Source organism: Myripristis murdjan, chromosome 15 (assembly GCF_902150065.1).
Source record: "Myripristis murdjan chromosome 15, fMyrMur1.1, whole genome shotgun sequence".
In the NCBI taxonomy this organism is placed as follows: domain Eukaryota; kingdom Metazoa; phylum Chordata; class Actinopteri; order Holocentriformes; family Holocentridae; genus Myripristis; species Myripristis murdjan.
In genome coordinates, this window is record NC_043994.1 from 26,361,884 (window position 1) to 26,381,769 (window position 19,886).

The following is a 19,886-nucleotide window of genomic DNA, read 5'->3' on the forward strand; positions in this document are numbered from 1 at the left end:
AGCTTGGGGTCAAATTCATCCAAATGAAACACTGTGTTTGGGCATGTGCAAGCTGTTTATAGTTTGCTGTTGACATGAGAAAAAAATAACCTCATTTTGTTTTATTTATATGATTTCATGTCATCTGAAGGTTTACACAGTATTCTTAAGGTTTATGAAAATCTTTGATCTCTTGGACTTACTCCTCTCAGAACCCACTGGATATGTCAAACATGCACCTAATAATCTGAATAGCTTACACATGATTATAATTAGGTTTTAACCCAATGTGTTCTTCCATCTGTAGGTCTAAACCTATATCATATAATGTCAACAGATGACTGTGTACACACTGTTTCAAATCTGTAAATCTGTCAACAATGATCTATATTTATCTGTATCTGTTTGTTTTCTGTGTGTATTCTTTTGTTGTAATTCCTTGTTGTAGCCTATTTTTTCTTTCTGTCCAGGCCCACATTATTCTCTCTCTCTGCTGCCCTAACAGCAGAATTAATTATTTTCTTCCCACAAGGATTATTAAGATTATTATAGTGTATTACACTTATTACAGCATATATACAGAGTATATACTGTATACATACTAGATTAGTTCTATTTTGCATAATGACAGATGAAAAGCCTCAAAAGACATGAAAACTAGATTTTCTACAAAGTTTTCTGAGTAAAGTCAATTAATGTCCAATTCAAAGAAGGAATCACTTTTAAAAATGTGAAAGTCCCAAAACGGGGGTTTCTGCAAACTTGGCAAGCGTGGGAGTACAAAGTTCCCGTATGTGCGCCTTTAGTGATGCGTTCAATGCCCTCTCACGAACTGGAAACCTCGTTAGGTTGAAAAAACATGAAGAGGATAAAGGTACTTTTCCCGTCTTTTTTACCATCAGCATTAATTGTGTGGAAATGTATTGAATATTTGTGAGGGCCCTGAAACTGTTATTAAACTTAATTTAGCATCCATATTTCTTCATCCTCTCAAACAAGATGTAAATGTAACTCAAATTATTGTGATTATGGCTCATATACTAAAAAATAGATTTAAAAAAAATAAAGAAAAAAAACTAATTCATGAGGGAAATGTAACAACACATGTCAAGAATTTCTTCCTCATAAAAACAGTGAGTATATGCAATATTTTCAAAGTTTTTAACTGACTTTATTGTCATATACTTACGTTTTATTTATTTATTTATTTATTCATCACTTATTCTTTTTTGTCAGGTTTGTTTCGTTTTTGCACCACTTCATGTTTTATTTTCAGCGATTTGTTTTTATTTTAATAATTATTTAAATTTTAATTAATTAATTAATTAATTATTTTTTTTTAAATTATTGTAAGCAATATTGTTGTCTTCTTTGTTGATGACTTGAGGCGCATATTTTCATATTTCGTGTTTCTTTCTGTTTTCTGATCATTTAGTCCTTCTTGTAGAAATGAGCACTTGATTGATTCCATCGGGGAACAATAAAAATACTTCTGATTCTGAAATAAAACTTAAAAAAAAAAAAAAAAAAAAAAAAAAAAAAAGGCGGGGTGGAGGCTGGGGGGGGGGGTCAGGAGCATACACTGCGCGTGTGCATTATCGCCTGATCTGATTGGTCGGGAAGGCTCTCGGTCCGGAAGAAGGAAGAGCTTAGCAGGGAGGAAAGTCTGTTGACAGCAGCAGAAATCACACCCAGCTTCCTGACAAGTTCCTGCACATTAATTTAATTTTTTTATTTGCTCTGCTAGAAGCCGCTCCTCCCTCTCGGTGTGTGGCAGTCGGACGCGGCGGGTGAGCTGAAGGTAAACGGCGGCAGAAGCTGTGTCGGTCCGCTTCGCTCGGCTCTTCCTCAGGTATTATGGAACATGGCAGCGACTGAGACGCAGCTCATGTTGAGCGTCGGACTCATCGGTGAGTGTGACTTCATGAAGCCGCACCTCTGCTCGGCTTCCACACGGTTCAGATCCACATGTCAGATGGGAATCACATGATGTCGGTGTGATGCCCCGGTGTCCTGTCAGCACGCCTGTCTGCACCGTACACACGCACACACACACACACACACACACACACACACACATACACACACACACACAGCTGCACGATATATCGCTGTCATATCGTTAACTGGATATCTCAAAAGGCTACGATATGGATGAGGTCAGATCAGAGTCAGTGACTGGTCTGCTCTAAGTAAAAAAAATAGTAGCTGCGTTTTCTATCTATATTTTAATGTTGTTTTTTTACTGTTGCAAAACTTAAAATATTGTTGAAGCATTGTGTCACAGCAGAGGTTGCAGTAAAATGTCTGATTTTATGTATTTTTTCATTTATTTTAATGCAGAAAAACAGTGATTGGTCCGTTCTAATCAATAAAATACTTTAAGTAACTGTGTTTTCTAAATCTATTTGCTATTACAATGCTGTGTTTTGAATGTTTACAGTTGCAAAACTTAAAGTGTGAACTCATAGTGATATAGCATATTGTATTGCTGTTAAGATATTTGGCATAAATATCGAGGGATAAAATTTTTGTCCACATCATGCAGCCCTGGCTCTGTTGTTGATGCATTAGACAGATAATGTAGTACATGAATTATTAAAGTGGCCATTACTGATAACCCCTGCTGGTAGATCCCAGTTCCTCGTTCTATTTCTGATTTTTTTTTTTTTTTTTAAATCTGTGCAGAGAAAGACGTAAACGGAGACACGTTGTGGGTGTGGTGCTACCCGTCCGTCAGCCCAGAGCTGCGGGACGTCCTGCTCAGGAAGTGCTGCCTGACGCAGGACGGCCGAGATCTTCACACCTTTGTGTTCGGCCAGTTCTGTCGCACCTGGTACTACGTCACCACGGTGGAAGTGCAGGAGCCCACCGCCCTCAGCAAGGTAGGCGGGCGTAATATGGAGATTCTCACATCACCAATCAGTGTCTCCGCATCTTTTTCTGGGAATTCTTCGTGCTTTTGTCGCCATATGGAGGCGAAATTAAACTGGAGGGTGCAGGAAAAAGAGTCACACTCCTTTTAACAGTTTGCTTTTAAATTGCTGAATTCACAGCTGTAGCAATTAGCTTGTGAGTCTTTAAAATGTCTAAGTTTTATTTTGCTCTCCTTTGTGTCTCCTCTCTTCAGGTCACTCATTTTTCTATAGTTGTCACAGCGAAAGACTTCAACCCGGAGAAGTATGCTGCATTTAGTAGAATACTTTGCAGGTACAGTGCATATTTCAGATAACTCAAAGTGTTAAACACTTTGAATATGAATATACGGAGCTTGATATGTGCATTTTTTAAAAATTGTTATTATTATTATTATGCAGAATGTACATCAAACATGGCAGTCCGGTGAAAATGATGGAGGGTTACATCGCCGTCCTCACCAAAGGCATCTGCCAGAGTGACGAGAACGGCTCGTTTCTCATCAAGGACTACGACGTCCGCAAGGCTTACTTAGCGGGTTCAGTCAAAGGTAAAGCATCATGAACTGAAACTGTGAACTTTGCCACGCTTAACCTCTTTTCAGATTAATTTCAACACAACTGAATAATAAACTTTTCTGTAAATACACAACATTTCAGTTCTTTAGACATTTATCAGGTGAAAGTGAGGGACAAGGAGTTTATATAGGCTATAAAGCACTTATACAGATTATAGCTCATAAGGAGAGGCCGGCAGGCTGTAAGCTGGCAGTCCATCAGTCCCACAGGCTGTGTGCATTCAGCCTACAAGTAAGGAACCTCTCACATTCCACATAAATTGACCTGTGTACAAATATTGACAAATCAAAACAACATATCAGAATTACAGAATGACAGTAATACTAAATATCAGGGCAGCATGGTTATGGTCTAAACAGTGTAATTATCTGGGGCGCCCTTGACAGCATAATCATAAAAAAATTGGCATCCAGGTTCATAAGATCTCCCTTAGAACATCGTTCTCCTAATTCCTTCAGTGGGTCATCCTGTGTAACCAAAGTTATTATTGTTTCCTGAAATTAAACTGAAAAGTAAAAGTAGATGTGGAAAAAAAAATGTTTTAGTTAACTGAAATAAAAATCAAAATGAGACATTAGAAAAACAAAAAAAGAAAACTAAATAAAGCCATATTGTGTGCTTAGAAAATTAATGACAATAAAATAAAAATATACAGGAAATGTCTTCAGTTTCAGTTTTTGTCAGTTTGGTCAAATGTCTCACCACAAAAAGCACGAGGAGGCATTTTAGTGCTCATGTTTATTGAGACTGGGATGTCGACTGCCTTCACAAAGTGTTGACTTTGGATTGGAATAACTATTCTGACAACCCCCCCTGAAACTAATAAAAACTAAACTAAAATGAGGAAACCGGCTCTGGAAACTAGCTGAAACTAAAATGAGTTGAAAACAAAAATTCAAAACAAAATAAAATAAAATAACACAAAACTATAACATCACTGTGTGTAACTCTGTACTTGTGTTTCAGACGTGGTGTCCCAGTTTGGCATGGAGACCATCATCCTTTATACTGCCCTCATGCTGAAGAAGAGGATTGTCGTCCATCACCCGCGTATCGAAGCGCTGCTGGAGTTCACACGGTGAGATTTAAAACTTTTGGGCTGACGATCCTGCGGCGGTCGTCATCGACAAGAGGCAGTGAGTACTTTTCCAGATGGCTGATTTCTCTGGTCGTGTTTCCTGCAGAGTCCTGCCGGCGCTGACGTGGCACAGGAAAGACTGGAGCATCCTGCACCCCTACGTGCACCTGAGCGACGCTGAGCTGGACGACCTGAAGAAATGCCCCGGTGAGGATGCACGCCCGCTTCATTTATGCATATGTGCAGTAAATTGTCACAGATAGCTGCCATTTGATAGCCACTGTGAAGAATCATCAAGAGTTATGTTCTTTCTCTCTGCAGGATATGTGGCGGGGTTCGTCGATCCAGAAGTGAGCAACAGATCGGACTTGTTCGACGTGTACGTGAACCTCCCGGACAGCGTCATCACGGTATCCCAGAGTGCCAAAGGTGCAGTATCCGCGGTCCTCATGGTGTGTGTGCTGCAGAACAGGATACACACAGGGATAAACAGGAGCCTGATCAGCCCTCTCACAGTTTAAATATGTATGATGGAGAAGAGCACAGAGACAGTCACAGTGGATCTTGCCTCATCCTGTTCTCAAAGTATCTGTTAGTGTCTCAGCGAGCAGTGGTTCTCAAACGTTTTTCGATAATGAACCGCTTTTAAGATATTTTCTCACCCAAGTACCCTCTGACTGGTGCCAAAGAAATTGTTAGGGTAAAAAAAGCCTGTATAAAGAGGTTCAACAATCTGATACTGAGGATATTTTGTTGTTTCTGATTTTGCTGCTTTTATTTTTCTTCCTTCTTGTTTGCAGCTGTATCGCAGTGAACAAAAGTCCTCACAGATTTAAACCATTAACACACACATTTAACACCTTCTGGAAATCAGGAGGGAAAACTGAATATAAAATGTGCTTTATCAAACTTACATTTACATTTTTATTGAACTTATTGTAGCACACACTCAATATTGTTGGAATTATGCATGATTGTTATGTTTTTAATTAACATTTAAAAATATTGAAAAGTTTAAAAGTTTATGATATTGTGATGTGTCATGGGTGATAATCTTACAATATATCACATATTACAGAATCGTTTATATTGTGATACCATTGTTATCGTGGGTAAAATATCATGATGGTATCGTATCACAGCTTACCCGGTGATTCTCGCCCTTCTGTTTCCTGAGAATGTTTTCCTCTGACTGAAGTCCATTCTCCCACCACAGAGGCCATGGCTATGGGGAAGTTGCACAAGGACATTGGACATTTCATTGTCCAGTCTGCAGAGGACGCCGACAGGACAGACAGTCAGGTGATCAAGGTGAGAACGCACTCAGCACACCAACACGACTCCACACAGCTGTTTAAAACGTATCCCACGTCTAATGCACGCACGTTTGTTCACAGGACATTTCCCTGAAGACAAAAGAGATCCTCGCCAACCTGGTCGCCCTCGCCGACGAAGGCGAAAACTCCAAAATCACATTCGAAGGTTTAAAGCAGCGTCATTTCCCCCCGGCGACGGAGAACTTCCTGTTTCATCTGGCAGCTGCCGAGCAACTCTTAAGGATCTAACCGTGTGTCTAACCGATCCAGATGCTGCAGGATGTGACGTGGCTGTCAGTAGCAGGGACGTTGGCTGTGCTGTGTGCTGTGCGCTGCGGTAGGCACCATGTTCCCGAAGGCGTGCACGCTCTAAATAAACGGTTATGATGAGACCTGCACAGCAACTTTGATGCTACACACCAGCTTCACAGTCATCAGATTGGGTTAAACTGCACTGCTGTGCCAAAAGGTTACGCGACTAACACCTTGAACAACCGAGTGTGATACTCGGCTGTTTCATATTACTCTAATATAGCATTAACATTAGCGGGTGATTACAATGAAGAGGTGAGTATTTGTCCAAAAATAATGTTGTGAAATGGAGACGGACGACCCCGGGAACTGCAAGCTGCTTTGTCAGAAACCCACGTCCATCCCAAGTTGATTTTCCTTAATGGGAATCAAATGGTCGTGTGCAGAGAGATGGCAGCTCGTTTGGTCGCTATTAATGGCCATCCAGCAGTACTAAGCTGCAAATCTGAATATTAAAGGAACAGTTCACCCAAAATACAAAGAAGATTATCCCATTTCTCCCTTGTGTAAGATGGTTTCGACTAGGGATGCACCATATTGGATTTTTTTGCCGATATGCCAGCATTTTCCAATTCTTTTGGCCGACTGCTGATGCTGATACTGATGTGTGCATATATTTTTTTCACCTAATTTCAGAGAATATCAAGTCTCTCCTGTAGTGCAATTAACATATTATTGTTATTATTATGCCTCCTCTTATTGTGAAGGCCCACTGGCTGTTGCAGACATAAAATACATTTTTCAAAATGTGCACATCCACAGAGCAAAATAAGAAAACTACTCCAACTTCGCTGGTGTAAAACATGCCATATTTGTTTTCATATAACATTTTCTTTTAAACAAAACTGTAAGATTAATACTAATTAAACAGGTTTGGATGATGTGCTCCCTGAGACAATCCTGACAACAGCCACAACCAGGGCAAATTTGACCCGTTTCACATATTGGCATGTCATATCCAATAGATACTTATACATCGGCCGATACCCATGATGTGTCGATATTACTATGCATCCTGCTTTCTGTGTGTCTTGGCAAGGTTTCCAGTTTGTCATGATCTCCCATCTCCAAGTACCCCAGTGCCATGCAGTTGGATGGGTATTGTTTTGTGGAACTTAAACTGTCAAAAATGTACAGAACTCAGCTATTTCCAAAACATCGGCACAGATTAATGACCAATATCTACAGCCCCTCTGCCGAAGAACAGACAAACCGGATCTATCTGCCCCAACGAGGGCACATTCAGTTGGGTGGATAGACTGCACAAGGTTAGTGGGAAAATATATATATATTTTTAATATTTTGGGTGAACTGTTCCTTTAAAATCTGCTTTGCCAGTTCAGAAGCATTGGGGTAGGCACTGCACTGAGGACCCAGCTGTATTTGTGCAGGAGTGCCTAACGGCAGCTGAAATCGCTTGGATGTAACAAGCACTCTGTTGCTATTAATGAGTTAATTAATAGAAAGAACAAGTGGTTTCCAGATCAGAAAGTTAAACCACAGTAGAAATTGTACGATGTGTTGGTTTTATTTACATTTTAATCTTTTGAACAATGTCTCGTTTTTTTATATATTTACTAATGACCATAGTGCCATCCACAACTTAAAACTGAAAAACAAGCAATTTGCATCATTTTTTACGCTCTAATTCTTTTTCAAACACAACACTCTTTCTGATAGATGGTTTATTAGAACACAAAGCTGGAAATGTTCGTTTTTCTGCAACTGGTCGAGAAACGACGATCGATGCTTCCATGTCCACAGGACCAGCTCATTGATTTTTGTTGCATATTGTGTGTCTTAATGTTCAGGTTATATTTTTATCGAGGTATCCTTTGTGAATAACTCTGTGTTATTTTACTATCATACCATTGCCAAAAGGATGGTTTTGTGCCTAAGTATTTCATATAAGACACTGTGTGCAATATATAGAAATGCTCATTTAACTTTGCAAACTAAATTAATGTATTTTTCATGGATTGATGTAATATTTCCTATCTATAAATGCACCTAATATTCCCATTAAATAAATTTACTATCAAAAACAACATTCAAGCTTCTTTGAATGTAATAAATAGGGTTAGAAAAAAAATCCATATGAACACTGAGAGAAAAATAATCCATTTTTGCATTTTATGATCATGCACCTTCAGTTTGCAGCTGTTTAGGGTCCCTGCTGCAGATGTAAGGAAAAACCAAGCCATTTTTGTCATCATCTTACACAAATTTGGCCAAAATATAGGAGCTGACATTGGAGATGATGCAGCATCAGTCTTGATTTTTGTTTTTACTCCTGTTCAGTCAGTGGATCAGTGCAAGCTGCTCTTTACAGTCCTCTGTGATAGAATAAATGGCCGTCGACAGCCGCGTCCTGCAGCTCCTTCTCCAAATTTTCCCTTTCGATCTGCAAAACAGAGATGACGTCAGCTGAGATCACCAGGAGACGAGTGTTAACAGTGCAGAAAGATGTCGAATCTCACCGTTCCCAGCTGAGGAAAGAGACTGAACGAGACGGGGATCATCAGGCCCAGAACAATCGCAGCGCTCATATGACGGACAGGAGTGGCCAGAAGAGAGTTCCTCTGGAAAAGTCTTGTCCTGTAATAGAGAGTCTGTTTGTTCAAGCTCAACAAACACGATTTGGTCAGTCTGACATTTTCTCTAAAATCCTAAATTCCCTCGACAAAAGTGACTCACCTCTGCAAGAAGAAAAACAGGAGATTGGGAACGGCGGCTGTTGTGCCTAACAGTGCTGCTCTTGACAACGCAGTGTCTCTCACAGCCTGAAGACACCGAGACAAAACAACAGTAAAGCACCGCAAACTGAATTGAACTTTATTTTTTACCTCCTCCTGACTCCCTTCTTACCTTTTCTCCTGCTGCTTTTGAGATCCCGACAGGATTTCCTTTGGAATCAAACACTTGGATTCCATTTTCTGACTCTTCACTTCGGATAGTGTACATATTGAAGGAGGCCAGAGCAGCTGGAGAACGTTACATAACACTTGTAAATGTTACACGCTACAAATAAAAAATTCCCACCTTGTCATGATAAAGATATTATATTGCAGCTGAATCACAACATCACAACAAACTGGATCCATAACAGCTGACCTACTATGGAAGAATAAATACAAAAGTAGTAACTATAGGGGAGAAATTGTTAGATACGTTCTGTCTGTCAATCTGAAAATAAGTGCAAAAGCATATCCCAGTGCAAGAGTGGAGCTGGTTTGGTTTAAAAATAGAGGACTCACCTGAAAGAGGGATTGGTAATATCGACCTGAAGAAAACCTGGAGTGGTACGGCGCTTATTCCAAGTCGATGAATGACAATCTGAGGGACCGCCTGCAATAAGAGGGAATAATAATAATTAAAAAAATCACATTTATGATTAGTGACTGATGTTAACATTTTGTCTTCATGTTTTATGAAGCATTCAAGTCAGCAGGCACACTGTCGCTGTACACACCCCTGCACATGTGGCATAGGCAACCGCCCCAACAACCAGCAGAGCCTGCTTCAACGATGGCTTCTGGCCCTGTGGGTGAGAGACAGAGGGCAGATTGAGATTAGAGGGTCCCCATAGTCTGCGTGTGTGTGTGTGTGTGTGTGTGTGTGTGTGTGTGTGTGTGTGTGTGTGTGTGTGTGTGTGTGTGTGTGTGTGTGTGTGTGTGTGCGTGTGCATGTGTGTAGGAGTGCAATAAAGCAGACCACCTAACTTCAATTGTGGAGGAAACAGAGGAGAAACCTCTTCTCCAGCCAAACCTACTTCAGATTGACAATAATATCACATAATTTACACTAACACTTAACTCAGCAATGTATTTGGAGGCATGCAGGATATTTGGTTGTGTTTCAGTGTTTTTTTGAATTTTTCTGGCTTCTGGAGAAACACATTACCTGTTCTGACGAAGAGTTCCTGTTTGTGTAGTTGAACCCGGCGCTGTAACTCTGCAGCAAAAACTGCAAGAACCCAACATTTTCTTGTTAGTGCTCAGGACATCATGTGGTGCGATGGTGATTTGTGGTTTGAGAACATGATGAAGGCACTAACCTGCCAAAACAGAGCTGGGGTAACACCGCGGTGAGGCACCAAGCTGGCAACAACCTGGAAAAAGAAAAAAAAAAGTTGCATCAGTATCCCATATACAACCAAAAGGATGTTAAGCAAATACTGACATTAGAGACTCACCAAAGGAGCTGATATTGGCAATAAAGCTAGAAAAAAGCAGAGGAGTGATGATATCTGCATTATTGTCTGTACTGATGCAAAAGTGAAAATGCATAGAGAAAAATGAACACTTATAATAACTCTTAAAAACTATTTTGAAGCCTTAAATTTGGATGATTTAAGAGTTTTTCAGACTTCTGGGGGACTCACGGATACCCCGACACATCTGAGTGTTTTCATGAGAATATTCAGACTGTCTGTTGATCTTATTTTATTTTATTTTATTTTTTGTAGAATTTGTAAAAAAACAAACAAACAAACAAACAAAAAACATTTGTGCTACTGTACCTGGAGGACGGAAAACTGTGGGAATTACAGCTCCAGAATCAGCATGGACAGACGACTGGCAAAAAAAGGAAAGGAAACCAGGCTTCAATCATAAGACATTTGTTTTGTTTTTGTTTTTTCAGTAAAAACATACTAACATATTCAGCATATAATGTGTATACACCACCACTCAAACAGTATTCATCATGTGTCCATATATCAAAGACAGGGACATAGTGATGGAGAATGAATTTTGAATAAAAATTAATTTGTACAAATGACTGATGCATGAGGCCCACTTCACACAATCATAAACACTGTATGTCCCGAAATACTGCAGTATCAGCTGATCGCTGTTTGTGGAACCAGGAGCAGGAACATGCAATTTTCAGTTTTTGTGTTTGTCGTCCAACTTACAAGGGAGAGAGTCCATGCGTGTTCATCCTGCAGGAGAAATCAGAACACGGATTATTAATCTGTGCAGGGCTCCTCAAGGCGATTAAACTGAACTGTGCGCAGTGAGGACTGTTCAGCTTGGAGCTTACTTCTTCATTTGGTTTCTCTCCACTTACAAGCAGGGAGCGGGCTTTCTGTATCTCAGCCTGAGGAGAACAAGAAGAAGACTCTAGTTAAATATTAGATTAATCCCAGTCATGGTAAAGGTCAGTGCCGAGGCTGCCACTCACATCAGAGGCGAGCAGGGAGCTCGGATCAAGAAGGTTGCACCAGATTCGCAGTCGACTGAAGAAAGACTGGAAGAAAAGCAGCACAAAAACCCCAAATATAAAGATATATGCTTTAAAACCATCATATGCACGGCTTGTATCAGCCTGATGATGCTGTGCAGGGTGACAGCGGCAGTACCTGGCCCTGGCTCCTCCAGTACAGCAAGTTAGGATCCATCGGAAGGAATAAAATGTAAAAAAAAAAAAAAAAAAAAATCCTGATAAATTCACTGATCTGTGGTTTGTATTGCAGGAAATATGAGACTATTGCATGTTATACCCACATGCATTTCTCATGCTTTTAAGGTCAAATCCTATTTACAATCCACTTCCGCGTGCAAACACATGGCCGGTGTGGGCGGGCACATGTCGCATTCATATACCGTCAGAAATATGGATTTTACGAGAAACGCGCAAATGTGCGACCCAAGATTAGTGTTGAATAGGACTGATAATTTCGATTTCACTGTTTATCTATAGAGGAGGCACAGCCCTGAAGCCTTGTCAACAACTGACTTTAAAAGTGATGCCCAACTTCTAATTTATGAATGACTTTAAACATAATTTTAGCTGCAGACGTGCATTTTCTCAACTCCACAATACTAGGGCCATGCAAAATATAAATTTATTTGATTTGATTTGATGTCTTAAATAAAACAACTACCAAAACTTTTCTGTTGAAGGTCCCTGGTTCTTATCATTTCCGACCAAGAGTTTGCGAGGTGCAGTTGAAGGTCAGGACTAATGTTCGTGTTAAATTACACTCAGAGTTCAAAGCTGCAGAATATGCAACAAGTCGTTTTTACAACTTTTGAGGTCGAATGGAGAATTTACGAGGAGCACATGAAGGCAGCATCACCGCCTGTTATAGCGCGTCGTTGTGTTCCAAGAACTGCGCAAATATTCCCGGTGTATGGAAAGATGTTCATAATTTCATAGTTCACAACGTTTTCTCAGATTTTACTCTTTTCTATAGAAACATAACATTTAGTTGCCATATTTATTGTAACGAAGATGCCAGTGCATTTTTCCTTGTTAATTTTAATTTATTTCTTGACAAATTCCACATTCACAAATGCAATTATACCAAAAAGACAAAATAAATTAATAAATCCATGTTTAAAAATCCAGTTTTTATTATCAGACTAATAATGTTACGCACAAATGTAGATGTTATATATTTTTTTTTTTATCTGAAGTCACGAACAAAGAAAATAACAGCCTTGTTACAAAGAGATGAAGCATTAAGACAATAAAACATAAAACAAGGCAAAAGAGAGAAAAGAGAAATAAAGCAAAAACAAAACATACCAAACAGACAAAAAAAAGGTTAAAAAAAAAAATAATAAAAATGATTTAAAACGTTGAGTGTGTTACAATAAACTCAGTCAAGAACACTGTGTCATGCAGGAATATTTTGAATTGTTTTTTGTGTTTTGTGAGGACGAAATGTATTGATAAGTGTCCCGCGGGTTTGACCGCAGCGTCATCACCTGCGTCACATGCACGTAATGACGTGTTAAAGGTGAGCCATTGACCTCCTCTGACAGGATCCAAAATGGCGACCACCGTTGCACGTCTGCTCCAGTCCTCTGTAAGTCCGGCGAGTCAGAAAGCAGCCGAGCGGCTCCTGCTGCGGGTCTGCGTGTCACTTCAGTCTGAGCCCGGATCGATATCGGCTATTGATCAGTTATTCACACGCTGCGCTCGTGAAAGAGCCGGTCATGTTGTTGTTGCCGCTGTGGTTGTCAAAGTCTGGCCCGGGGGCCGCCGAGAGACACGTGGGGGGTCAAAAAGGGGACCATAGGAAATAAGAGCGAAACAGTTTATTAATGAGTTATAATCAGGATTTTTCTTTTTGTTGTTGTTGTTGTTATTTAAGTTTAGGTCGACAGAAAGTAAATGAATGACGTTTACTTTTCCGACAGTTACATCATGCAGACAGGCTGAAGTTATAAAACGATGAAAAAGCAGAATTTTAACAAAAATCATTATGATATTCCTCCAGGGACTTAGCACGTGCATGTGGTTGCCTGCTCAATGTTGAGATTATATTGACTTTATTTATTTTGTGCAGTCACTGCCATGCTGTCTAATTTACCACAGTCGTGTTGGTGTATAATAACCATCTGAAGTGTGTCAGGATGACTTGAGTCCCTTTCATGCAGAACAAAGGGCAAACATGAAAGACAGCAGGAGACAGTGATGCAGCCTTTTGTTAAGGAGTGCAGTACAAACCAGACTAACTAGAAACTCAGCTCTGATCAGAATATAGACTGTACATGTATCCTGCTGCTGCTGCACAGGGTTTCTTCTGTCTGCTGCAGTCTGATAGGCATTGATTTATATGTAGTTTTCTTCCTAAAAGATCCTATTAGCAGGTATACTGTCTTCATGTAACTTATGTCAGTTGGATGTTATCCACTAGGATGGAAACTGTGAGTTTATCTTGTCAGCTTTAAAGTGGACAGGCTGTTCTGCATTCAAAAAAGGGTGGGCAAACAGGTTGTAGGCGGGTTAATTATTCACTACATTGGGTTTTGAAAACAGCAGCACAGACACTTTGAAGACTTCTGCTTCTTCCTCAGAGGTGAACTGAGTCTGAAGAAGTTTTTTTCTTCCCACCCATGTGGCCACCTATGTGTGTGACCATGATCTACTCAAATCAGTCACAATTTGCAGACCAGCTACACCGCTGAGAATAGTGAAGTCAGGTCACTTTTATTTATGTAGCATGTTTAAAAATGACAGGAATGGCCCAAAGTGCTTTACAGTCACGGTAGAAGGGTTTATAATACAAATGTACATAATTAAAAGAGAAATACATAAAGGCCAAGACTAAAATGGAAAACACACTGAAGAGAGGAAAAAAATGTGTTGCAGATTATAAAGAAAACTAAAGGGCCATATTCTACATACAGCTATTTAAAGTCGAGTTAGTATGCATCTGACATGCTTAAATGTAATATTGAAAAATGAAATAACCACAGAACGATATTAAGTTAGTTATCAGAGAGGGAGCTGCTTTAGAGTCTAAAGAAAACAGTTGAACGTCACGGGGCGGAGGTGAAGTGCTCCAGTTTTTCAGATGGAATTAAACTACCAGCCAAGCTTGAAATGCAAGGATGAAACTTTTCGACCAGCAGTCTTGTATAAAGTATTTGAAAGCGATACTTGAGTAAAAGTACAAGTATCTCACCAGAAAATGACTTTGGTAGAAGTTAAAGTCACCTTTTAGAATATTACTTGAGTAAAAGTCTTAAAGTACCTGACATTTATTGTACTTAAGTATCAAAAGTAATTTTCTGATATTTTCTGTACTTAAGTATTAGAAGTAAAAGTAAAAGTATTTAAACAAAGTGAGCGGTTAGAATTTTGATAATGAATTTATTGTGGCTTCCTTACAGTAAAAGCAACCCGGGTACAGGAGAAAAAAGCTTCAACTTTTTAACATTATCGTTAAACTTCTGTCACCATCAACAGCTCTCTCTGTCTCTCAGCCTCCCTGTTTGGACAAACTGAACTTGGCAACTGGCAACAACTGTCACGAGCGCGAGTTATTATTTGAAATTATAAAACGGGTGCTTCCCATCCTTAAATGTGATTGGCTGAGCCGCGTTCCATGCCGTTGTAAAATCAGTGTAACCCACTGGCAGACCGCAGCACAAAATATCCCTGTGCCAGTGTAAACGGACAGAGCGTTGCCTAGCAACCAGCTGCTCTGCGCTCCACTTCCTCGTTAGGTCACATTTGTTTCAAGACTTTTGTGAACAAAATGTCAGACTTTGTGGTGAATTTTGATTTGCTGGGTGGCCTGAGCCTGGATGAGTGGTTGGAGGAGGTGCTTGGTGTCTGTTAAAAGACGCTGAATTCACCACCAGTAACAATGTTTTTGGCAGTGTGGTAAAGAAACTCCGCCGAGAAGGACATGACAAATCTTCCCACCACCAAGCCATAACCGAGGCAGACTGCCAGAAGATGAAGCACTTTCAGGCACGAAGTTCAGACACACCTTGGGGGCTTGTCTGTAAAGTCTGGTTTGACGTGCAGCTTCATATGGGACGCAGGGCGAACGAGGGCAACCGCAAATTAAAGCCCGACTCCTTCAGCATTCGCCACGACGAAAATGGCCTAAAATATGTCACCCTGTCTTTCAACGAATGCACAAAAAAATCACAAAGATACTGCCGAAAAAAACATAGAAAGCCTGCGGGGATTCATATATGGGCAGCCGGGTAACCCACTGTGACCGGTGGCGGAGCTTCTTCTTCTTCGCACTTGGCGGCCGCGGTTGAAACGATAACAAACAGGAATTACGTCACCAACTCAACTTTTATTTTGTAGTAACGAGTAACGAAGGTGGTTAAGAGAAATGTATCGGAGTAAAAGTACACATTTTATTTCGGAAATGTAGTGGAGTAAAAGTAAAGTTGTCAGAAATATAAATAACGAAGTAAAGTACAGATATGTGAAAATTCTACTTAAGTACAGTAACGAAGTATTTGTACTTCGTTACATTACAACACTGTCGACCAGACATGAATGGTGACGACAGGCCTGTGTGGCTCAAGTCAGACAGCCTGGTTGTCTGTTGGGCTAAGCTGCTAGTATTTTTCCAGTTTGTATTAAGGACATTAGTCCTCATAATATTAGCTTCCTCCTTTCTTGACCTTGTTTGTGGTTCCTTTGCGGTTCAACTCGACCAGATTATTGTTAGACGTGTTTCCTGCAGCTAAGGACTGCTTTAGTTCAGCTGTAGTTAAAAATCAACCAGATAATCAGAGTCATCTTCCTGATCTTGTTGAACTTGCTGAAAATTTCCAGTGATTCAGATGAGCATTTATTTGTGGATTATGTGAATCGATAAGTCTTTTTTTTGCCTTTCTCAGGCAAGAGTTGCAGCGGCAGGCCTGAAAGTGTCGGCCTTCTGCCCACATGGAGCCTCCGGAGCTGCAAGACTCCTCACCTGTCCCACCCTGCAGAGAGCCTGTCTGTCCACCAGTACGTACTGCATCAGCTCAGTCATAACCCATTTCATCAGCCCACACTGGTCAGCAGACTCGTGGCATGTGGATTACATCAACATATGATCAACTGGATAACACACAGTGGCTGATCTGTGGTAGTTTCCTGTGAACCATTTAGTGCAAGGATTATTTGTTTCTTTCTAACTAGTTCACTGTTGACCTTGATCCTTTAATGCACTTGGCATGTGAAGAAACAAGAAGAATTGAATGGCTTCTTTCCGAGACAGTAATATATCTAAATATGAGCACAAGTCCAAAGGTGTTGTGTTTAGATAGATAGATAAATGTACTTTATTGATCCCAAATTGGGAAATTCTTAAAAATCCCTTTCCCTATTTCAGTTTTCCCTTCAGTCAAGGAAGAGTTACACAGCAACTGATTTATGTGATTGATGTCTGCAGTAAACAATGGCTGATATTCATAGTTTGTGTAACGCTGCAGTTTTATGAAACCAAGTCTTAGCCGGGTTGGCAGATCCCACGATTAGATTTTTGCAACGTCATGGTTTTCATACCAGAATTATTGCAACACATGCACTCAAGATTTACCACCGAAACGTGGAACTAGTTACTAGTCCATTTCTGCTTTTTTTTTTGCTCAATAAAACTTAACACTGAACTCATAGTTGCATTAGAGTTGGAGTTGGACAAGCCACGCATCTTTCATCAACTTTTACTTGATTAATGTGAAAGAAAACACAACCTGGGCTTTCAGTGGAACACCTCTACTCTCTATCCAAACAGAGCTGGCAGGGTTTTATCTGAGGAAATAGCAATATAAGGTTTAATAAATTGTGTTTGACTGTGCCAGGCGCTGCCAGGTGGGCTCCTGCTGTCACCCAGCCTGCGCCTGCTTTTAAAGGCACCGCCGTCCACAACGGAGAGTTCAAGGAGGTCAGCCTCAGTGACTTCAAGGGCAAATATCTGGTCCTCTTCTTCTATCCGCTGGATTTGTGAGTGTGGCTTCTCACACACACCCAACACTGACACGAGCAGCACGCTGGCACTGTTTATTCTTGATTTAAAGGATCATGGTCCTTTTTAACCAGCCACCAGGAGGAACTCTGTGGAATTAGATGAAATCTGTTTGACACACGTCAAACTCAGATGTTCTCTCTGTGCAGCACCTTCGTCTGCCCGACAGAGATCATCGCATTCAGCGACAAGGCCAGCGAGTTCCACGACATCAACTGTGAGGTGGTGGGCGTGTCCGTGGACTCGCACTTCACCCACCTGGCGTGGACCAACACCCCGCGCAAGGTACACCTGTCCACCTCCCATCGAGATAGATTAACAGCACTCTAGAACCTCTGCAGTGTCACGTGTTAACTAACAACATTCTAAAACCTTTTCATTGTCATGCTAAAGACATTCTAGAACTTTTCTACTGTCACATGTTAACTGACAACATTCTAAAACCTTTTCATTGTCATGCTAGAGACATTCTAGAACTTTTCTGTTGTCACATGTTAACTGACAACATTCTAAAACCTTTTCATTGTCATGCTAGACATTCTAGAACTTTTCTGTTGTCACATGTTAACTGACAACATTCTAAAACCTTTTCATTGTCATGCTAGAGACATTCTAGAACTTTTCTGTTGTCACATGTTAACTGACAACATTCTAAAACCTTTTCATTGTCATGCTAGAGACATTCTAGAACTTTTCTGTTGTCACATGTTAACTGACAACATTCTAGAACCTCTATATTGTCACATATTAACTAACAACATTCTAGAACAGAGGTGTCCAATCATGTGGCATGGAGGGCCAAGAGGCTGCAGGTTTTCATTCCAACCACTTCACCAGGTGACTTCACTGATCACCTCACCTTGTAACAGAAAGGAGGAACTAATCAGTGAAGTCACCTGGTGGAGGTCTTGGTTGGAATGAAAACCTGCAGCCTCTTGGCCCTCCATGGCACGTGATTGGACACCCCTTTTCTAGAACCTTTGTACTGTCACATATTAACTAACAGCGTTATAGAACCTTTGTATTGTCACATATTAACTAACAACATTCTAGAACCTTTGTATTGTCACATATTAACATTTTTTGCATGTTTTTTCTCTCCACCTTGTTTCTGGTCTTTGGCTTGAACAGTGCTAGCAGCCCTGGAGCGTCACAGTTGTGTTATTGTTGTGTTATTGTTGTGTTCACGGCACTACTGGCAGTTAAAGTGTTAATTCTTATCAGTATTTCAGAAAATCTTTGTTCTTGTTCTTTGTCAGGCTGGAGGTTTGGGCGGCATTCACATCCCGCTGCTTGCAGACCTCACCAAGCAGATTTCGAGGGACTACGGCGTTCTCCTGGAGAACCCGGGCATCGCACTGAGGTACCTTCATCATACGGCTGAACGATATGCTAGAAAAATAATATTGCCATCAACTGTACAGATATTGCGATTGTAATGTGATTCATGATTTCAATAGGACTGATTATTTTCGCATTATAATTTTTATTTTCACTGAAAAGGCTTGATGATGTGATTTTTGCTGCGGTCTGTAGCAAACAAACATGTTTTCTTACATCTGGAAAATACAATTTGTAGGCCAGGGTGTTTCTGTGGCATTGTAATACTTCACTGACAACAATGTTTTTTCACAGATTTCACCTTTAACTTGTAGCACATGCAGTTTGGATCTTGTACTTGTCCGTAGTTCAATTTCTGTACTTTTTTGATTAATTATTCATCATTGTACATCCACTGGACTAAATGATTAATCAGTCGATCAATTCATCTATCAAGGACAATCCAGTTAAGTGAAAATAATCATTAGTTGTAGCTCTAGATAAAACAGAGGAAAAATACAGATTTGTGCAGGTGAACTCCATCTTATTTACTCCTCCTGCTGCTGTTGTTTTTTCCCCTCAGAGGCCTGTTCATCATCGATCCAAACGGCGTGGTGAAGCACATGAGTGTGAACGACCTGCCGGTGGGCCGCTCCGTGGAGGAGACCCTCCGTCTGGTGAGGGCCTTCCAGTTTGTGGAGACGCACGGCGAGGTCTGTCCCGCCAGCTGGACCCCACATTCCCCGACGGTGAGCGGCTTTAACCCCGGAAGCTTCTGTGGCTCTGCATGATCCCCTCCCACAACAAGACGTCCAGTTCATGTCTGGACGACACATGAATGAGACTCACCGTGGAAATGTGTGTGTGTGTAAGTTTGTCTGATGGAAGTTTTTTTTTTTTCCTCTCAGATTAAACCGACCCCGGAGGGATCCAAGGACTACTTTGAAAAAGTCAACTGAAGAAGACACAACTTGCAGCCCTCACTACATGTGTGGATCGTTCAGGTCTCAAGCTGAAAACATGTGCACTGGCTCCTGAATAGAGTAGTAAACGTTCGAGAAGTTGTCATATATATCCATACGCAGTGGAATACATTAATAAATATATTCTTTATAGATGTTAGCCCTTGTCCTGTTGTGATTAATTTCTTGGCGTGAGGT

The 19,886-nt window shown here is 40.6% G+C and overlaps 3 protein-coding genes across 3 annotated transcripts; 2 read left to right on the plus strand and 1 right to left on the minus strand.

The window, feature by feature from the left end:
• Positions 1-1,608: 1,608 nt before the first annotated feature.
• Positions 1,609-6,910, plus strand: dennd10 (DENN domain containing 10). The gene is made up of 9 exons (XM_030070807.1): positions 1,609-1,889; positions 2,668-2,864; positions 3,110-3,189; positions 3,297-3,445; positions 4,440-4,551; positions 4,658-4,758; positions 4,873-4,980; positions 5,768-5,862; positions 5,949-6,910. The coding sequence occupies exons 1-9, from the start codon at positions 1,844-1,846 to the stop codon at positions 6,114-6,116; spliced, it is 1,056 nt and encodes a 351-aa protein (XP_029926667.1). The 5' UTR covers positions 1,609-1,843; the 3' UTR covers positions 6,117-6,910.
• Positions 6,911-7,691: 781 nt separating this feature from the next.
• On the minus strand, positions 7,692-11,761 carry sfxn4 (sideroflexin 4). The gene is made up of 14 exons (XM_030070810.1): positions 11,545-11,761; positions 11,367-11,432; positions 11,226-11,282; positions 11,098-11,124; positions 10,702-10,756; positions 10,375-10,400; positions 10,237-10,290; positions 10,083-10,145; positions 9,652-9,720; positions 9,437-9,527; positions 9,048-9,163; positions 8,877-8,962; positions 8,660-8,777; positions 7,692-8,583 (listed from the first exon to the last, which is right to left on the minus strand). Exons 1-14 carry the CDS (start codon positions 11,581-11,583, stop codon positions 8,506-8,508), a joined length of 945 nt encoding a protein of 314 aa, XP_029926670.1. The 5' UTR covers positions 11,584-11,761; the 3' UTR covers positions 7,692-8,505.
• A 1,146-nt stretch (positions 11,762-12,907) lies between these two features.
• prdx3 (peroxiredoxin 3) lies at positions 12,908-19,848 on the plus strand. Its single transcript, XM_030070987.1, has 7 exons — positions 12,908-12,999; positions 16,295-16,406; positions 17,243-17,384; positions 17,556-17,691; positions 18,666-18,769; positions 19,310-19,475; positions 19,635-19,848. The coding sequence occupies exons 1-7, from the start codon at positions 12,964-12,966 to the stop codon at positions 19,683-19,685; spliced, it is 747 nt and encodes a 248-aa protein (XP_029926847.1). The 5' UTR covers positions 12,908-12,963; the 3' UTR covers positions 19,686-19,848.
• The last annotated feature ends 38 nt before the right edge of the window (positions 19,849-19,886 follow it).

Excerpts from the sequence above, each read along its gene's own strand:
- prdx3 (XM_030070987.1), top strand. The coding sequence starts at position 12,964 with ATGGCGACCACCGTTGCACGTCTGCTCCAGTCCTCT. Across the intron at positions 16,407-17,242 it reads GAGAGCCTGTCTGTCCACCA|GCGCTGCCAGGTGGGCTCCT; the intron begins GTACGTACTGCA and ends TGACTGTGCCAG. Across the intron at positions 19,476-19,634 it reads GGACCCCACATTCCCCGACG|ATTAAACCGACCCCGGAGGG; the intron begins GTGAGCGGCTTT and ends TTTTCCTCTCAG.
- dennd10 (XM_030070807.1), top strand. The coding sequence starts at position 1,844 with ATGGCAGCGACTGAGACGCAGCTCATGTTGAGCGTCGGACTCATCG. Across the intron at positions 2,865-3,109 it reads AGCCCACCGCCCTCAGCAAG|GTCACTCATTTTTCTATAGT; the intron begins GTAGGCGGGCGT and ends TCCTCTCTTCAG. Across the intron at positions 5,863-5,948 it reads CAGACAGTCAGGTGATCAAG|GACATTTCCCTGAAGACAAA; the intron begins GTGAGAACGCAC and ends GTTTGTTCACAG.
- sfxn4 (XM_030070810.1), bottom strand. The coding sequence starts at position 11,583 with ATGGATCCTAACTTGCTGTACTGGAGGAGCCAGGGCCAG. Across the intron at positions 9,164-9,436 it reads ATTACCAATCCCTCTTTCAG|CTGCTCTGGCCTCCTTCAAT; the intron begins GTGAGTCCTCTA and ends AACGTTCTCCAG. Across the intron at positions 8,778-8,876 it reads CTGTTTTTCTTCTTGCAGAG|GACAAGACTTTTCCAGAGGA; the intron begins GTGAGTCACTTT and ends TCTCTATTACAG.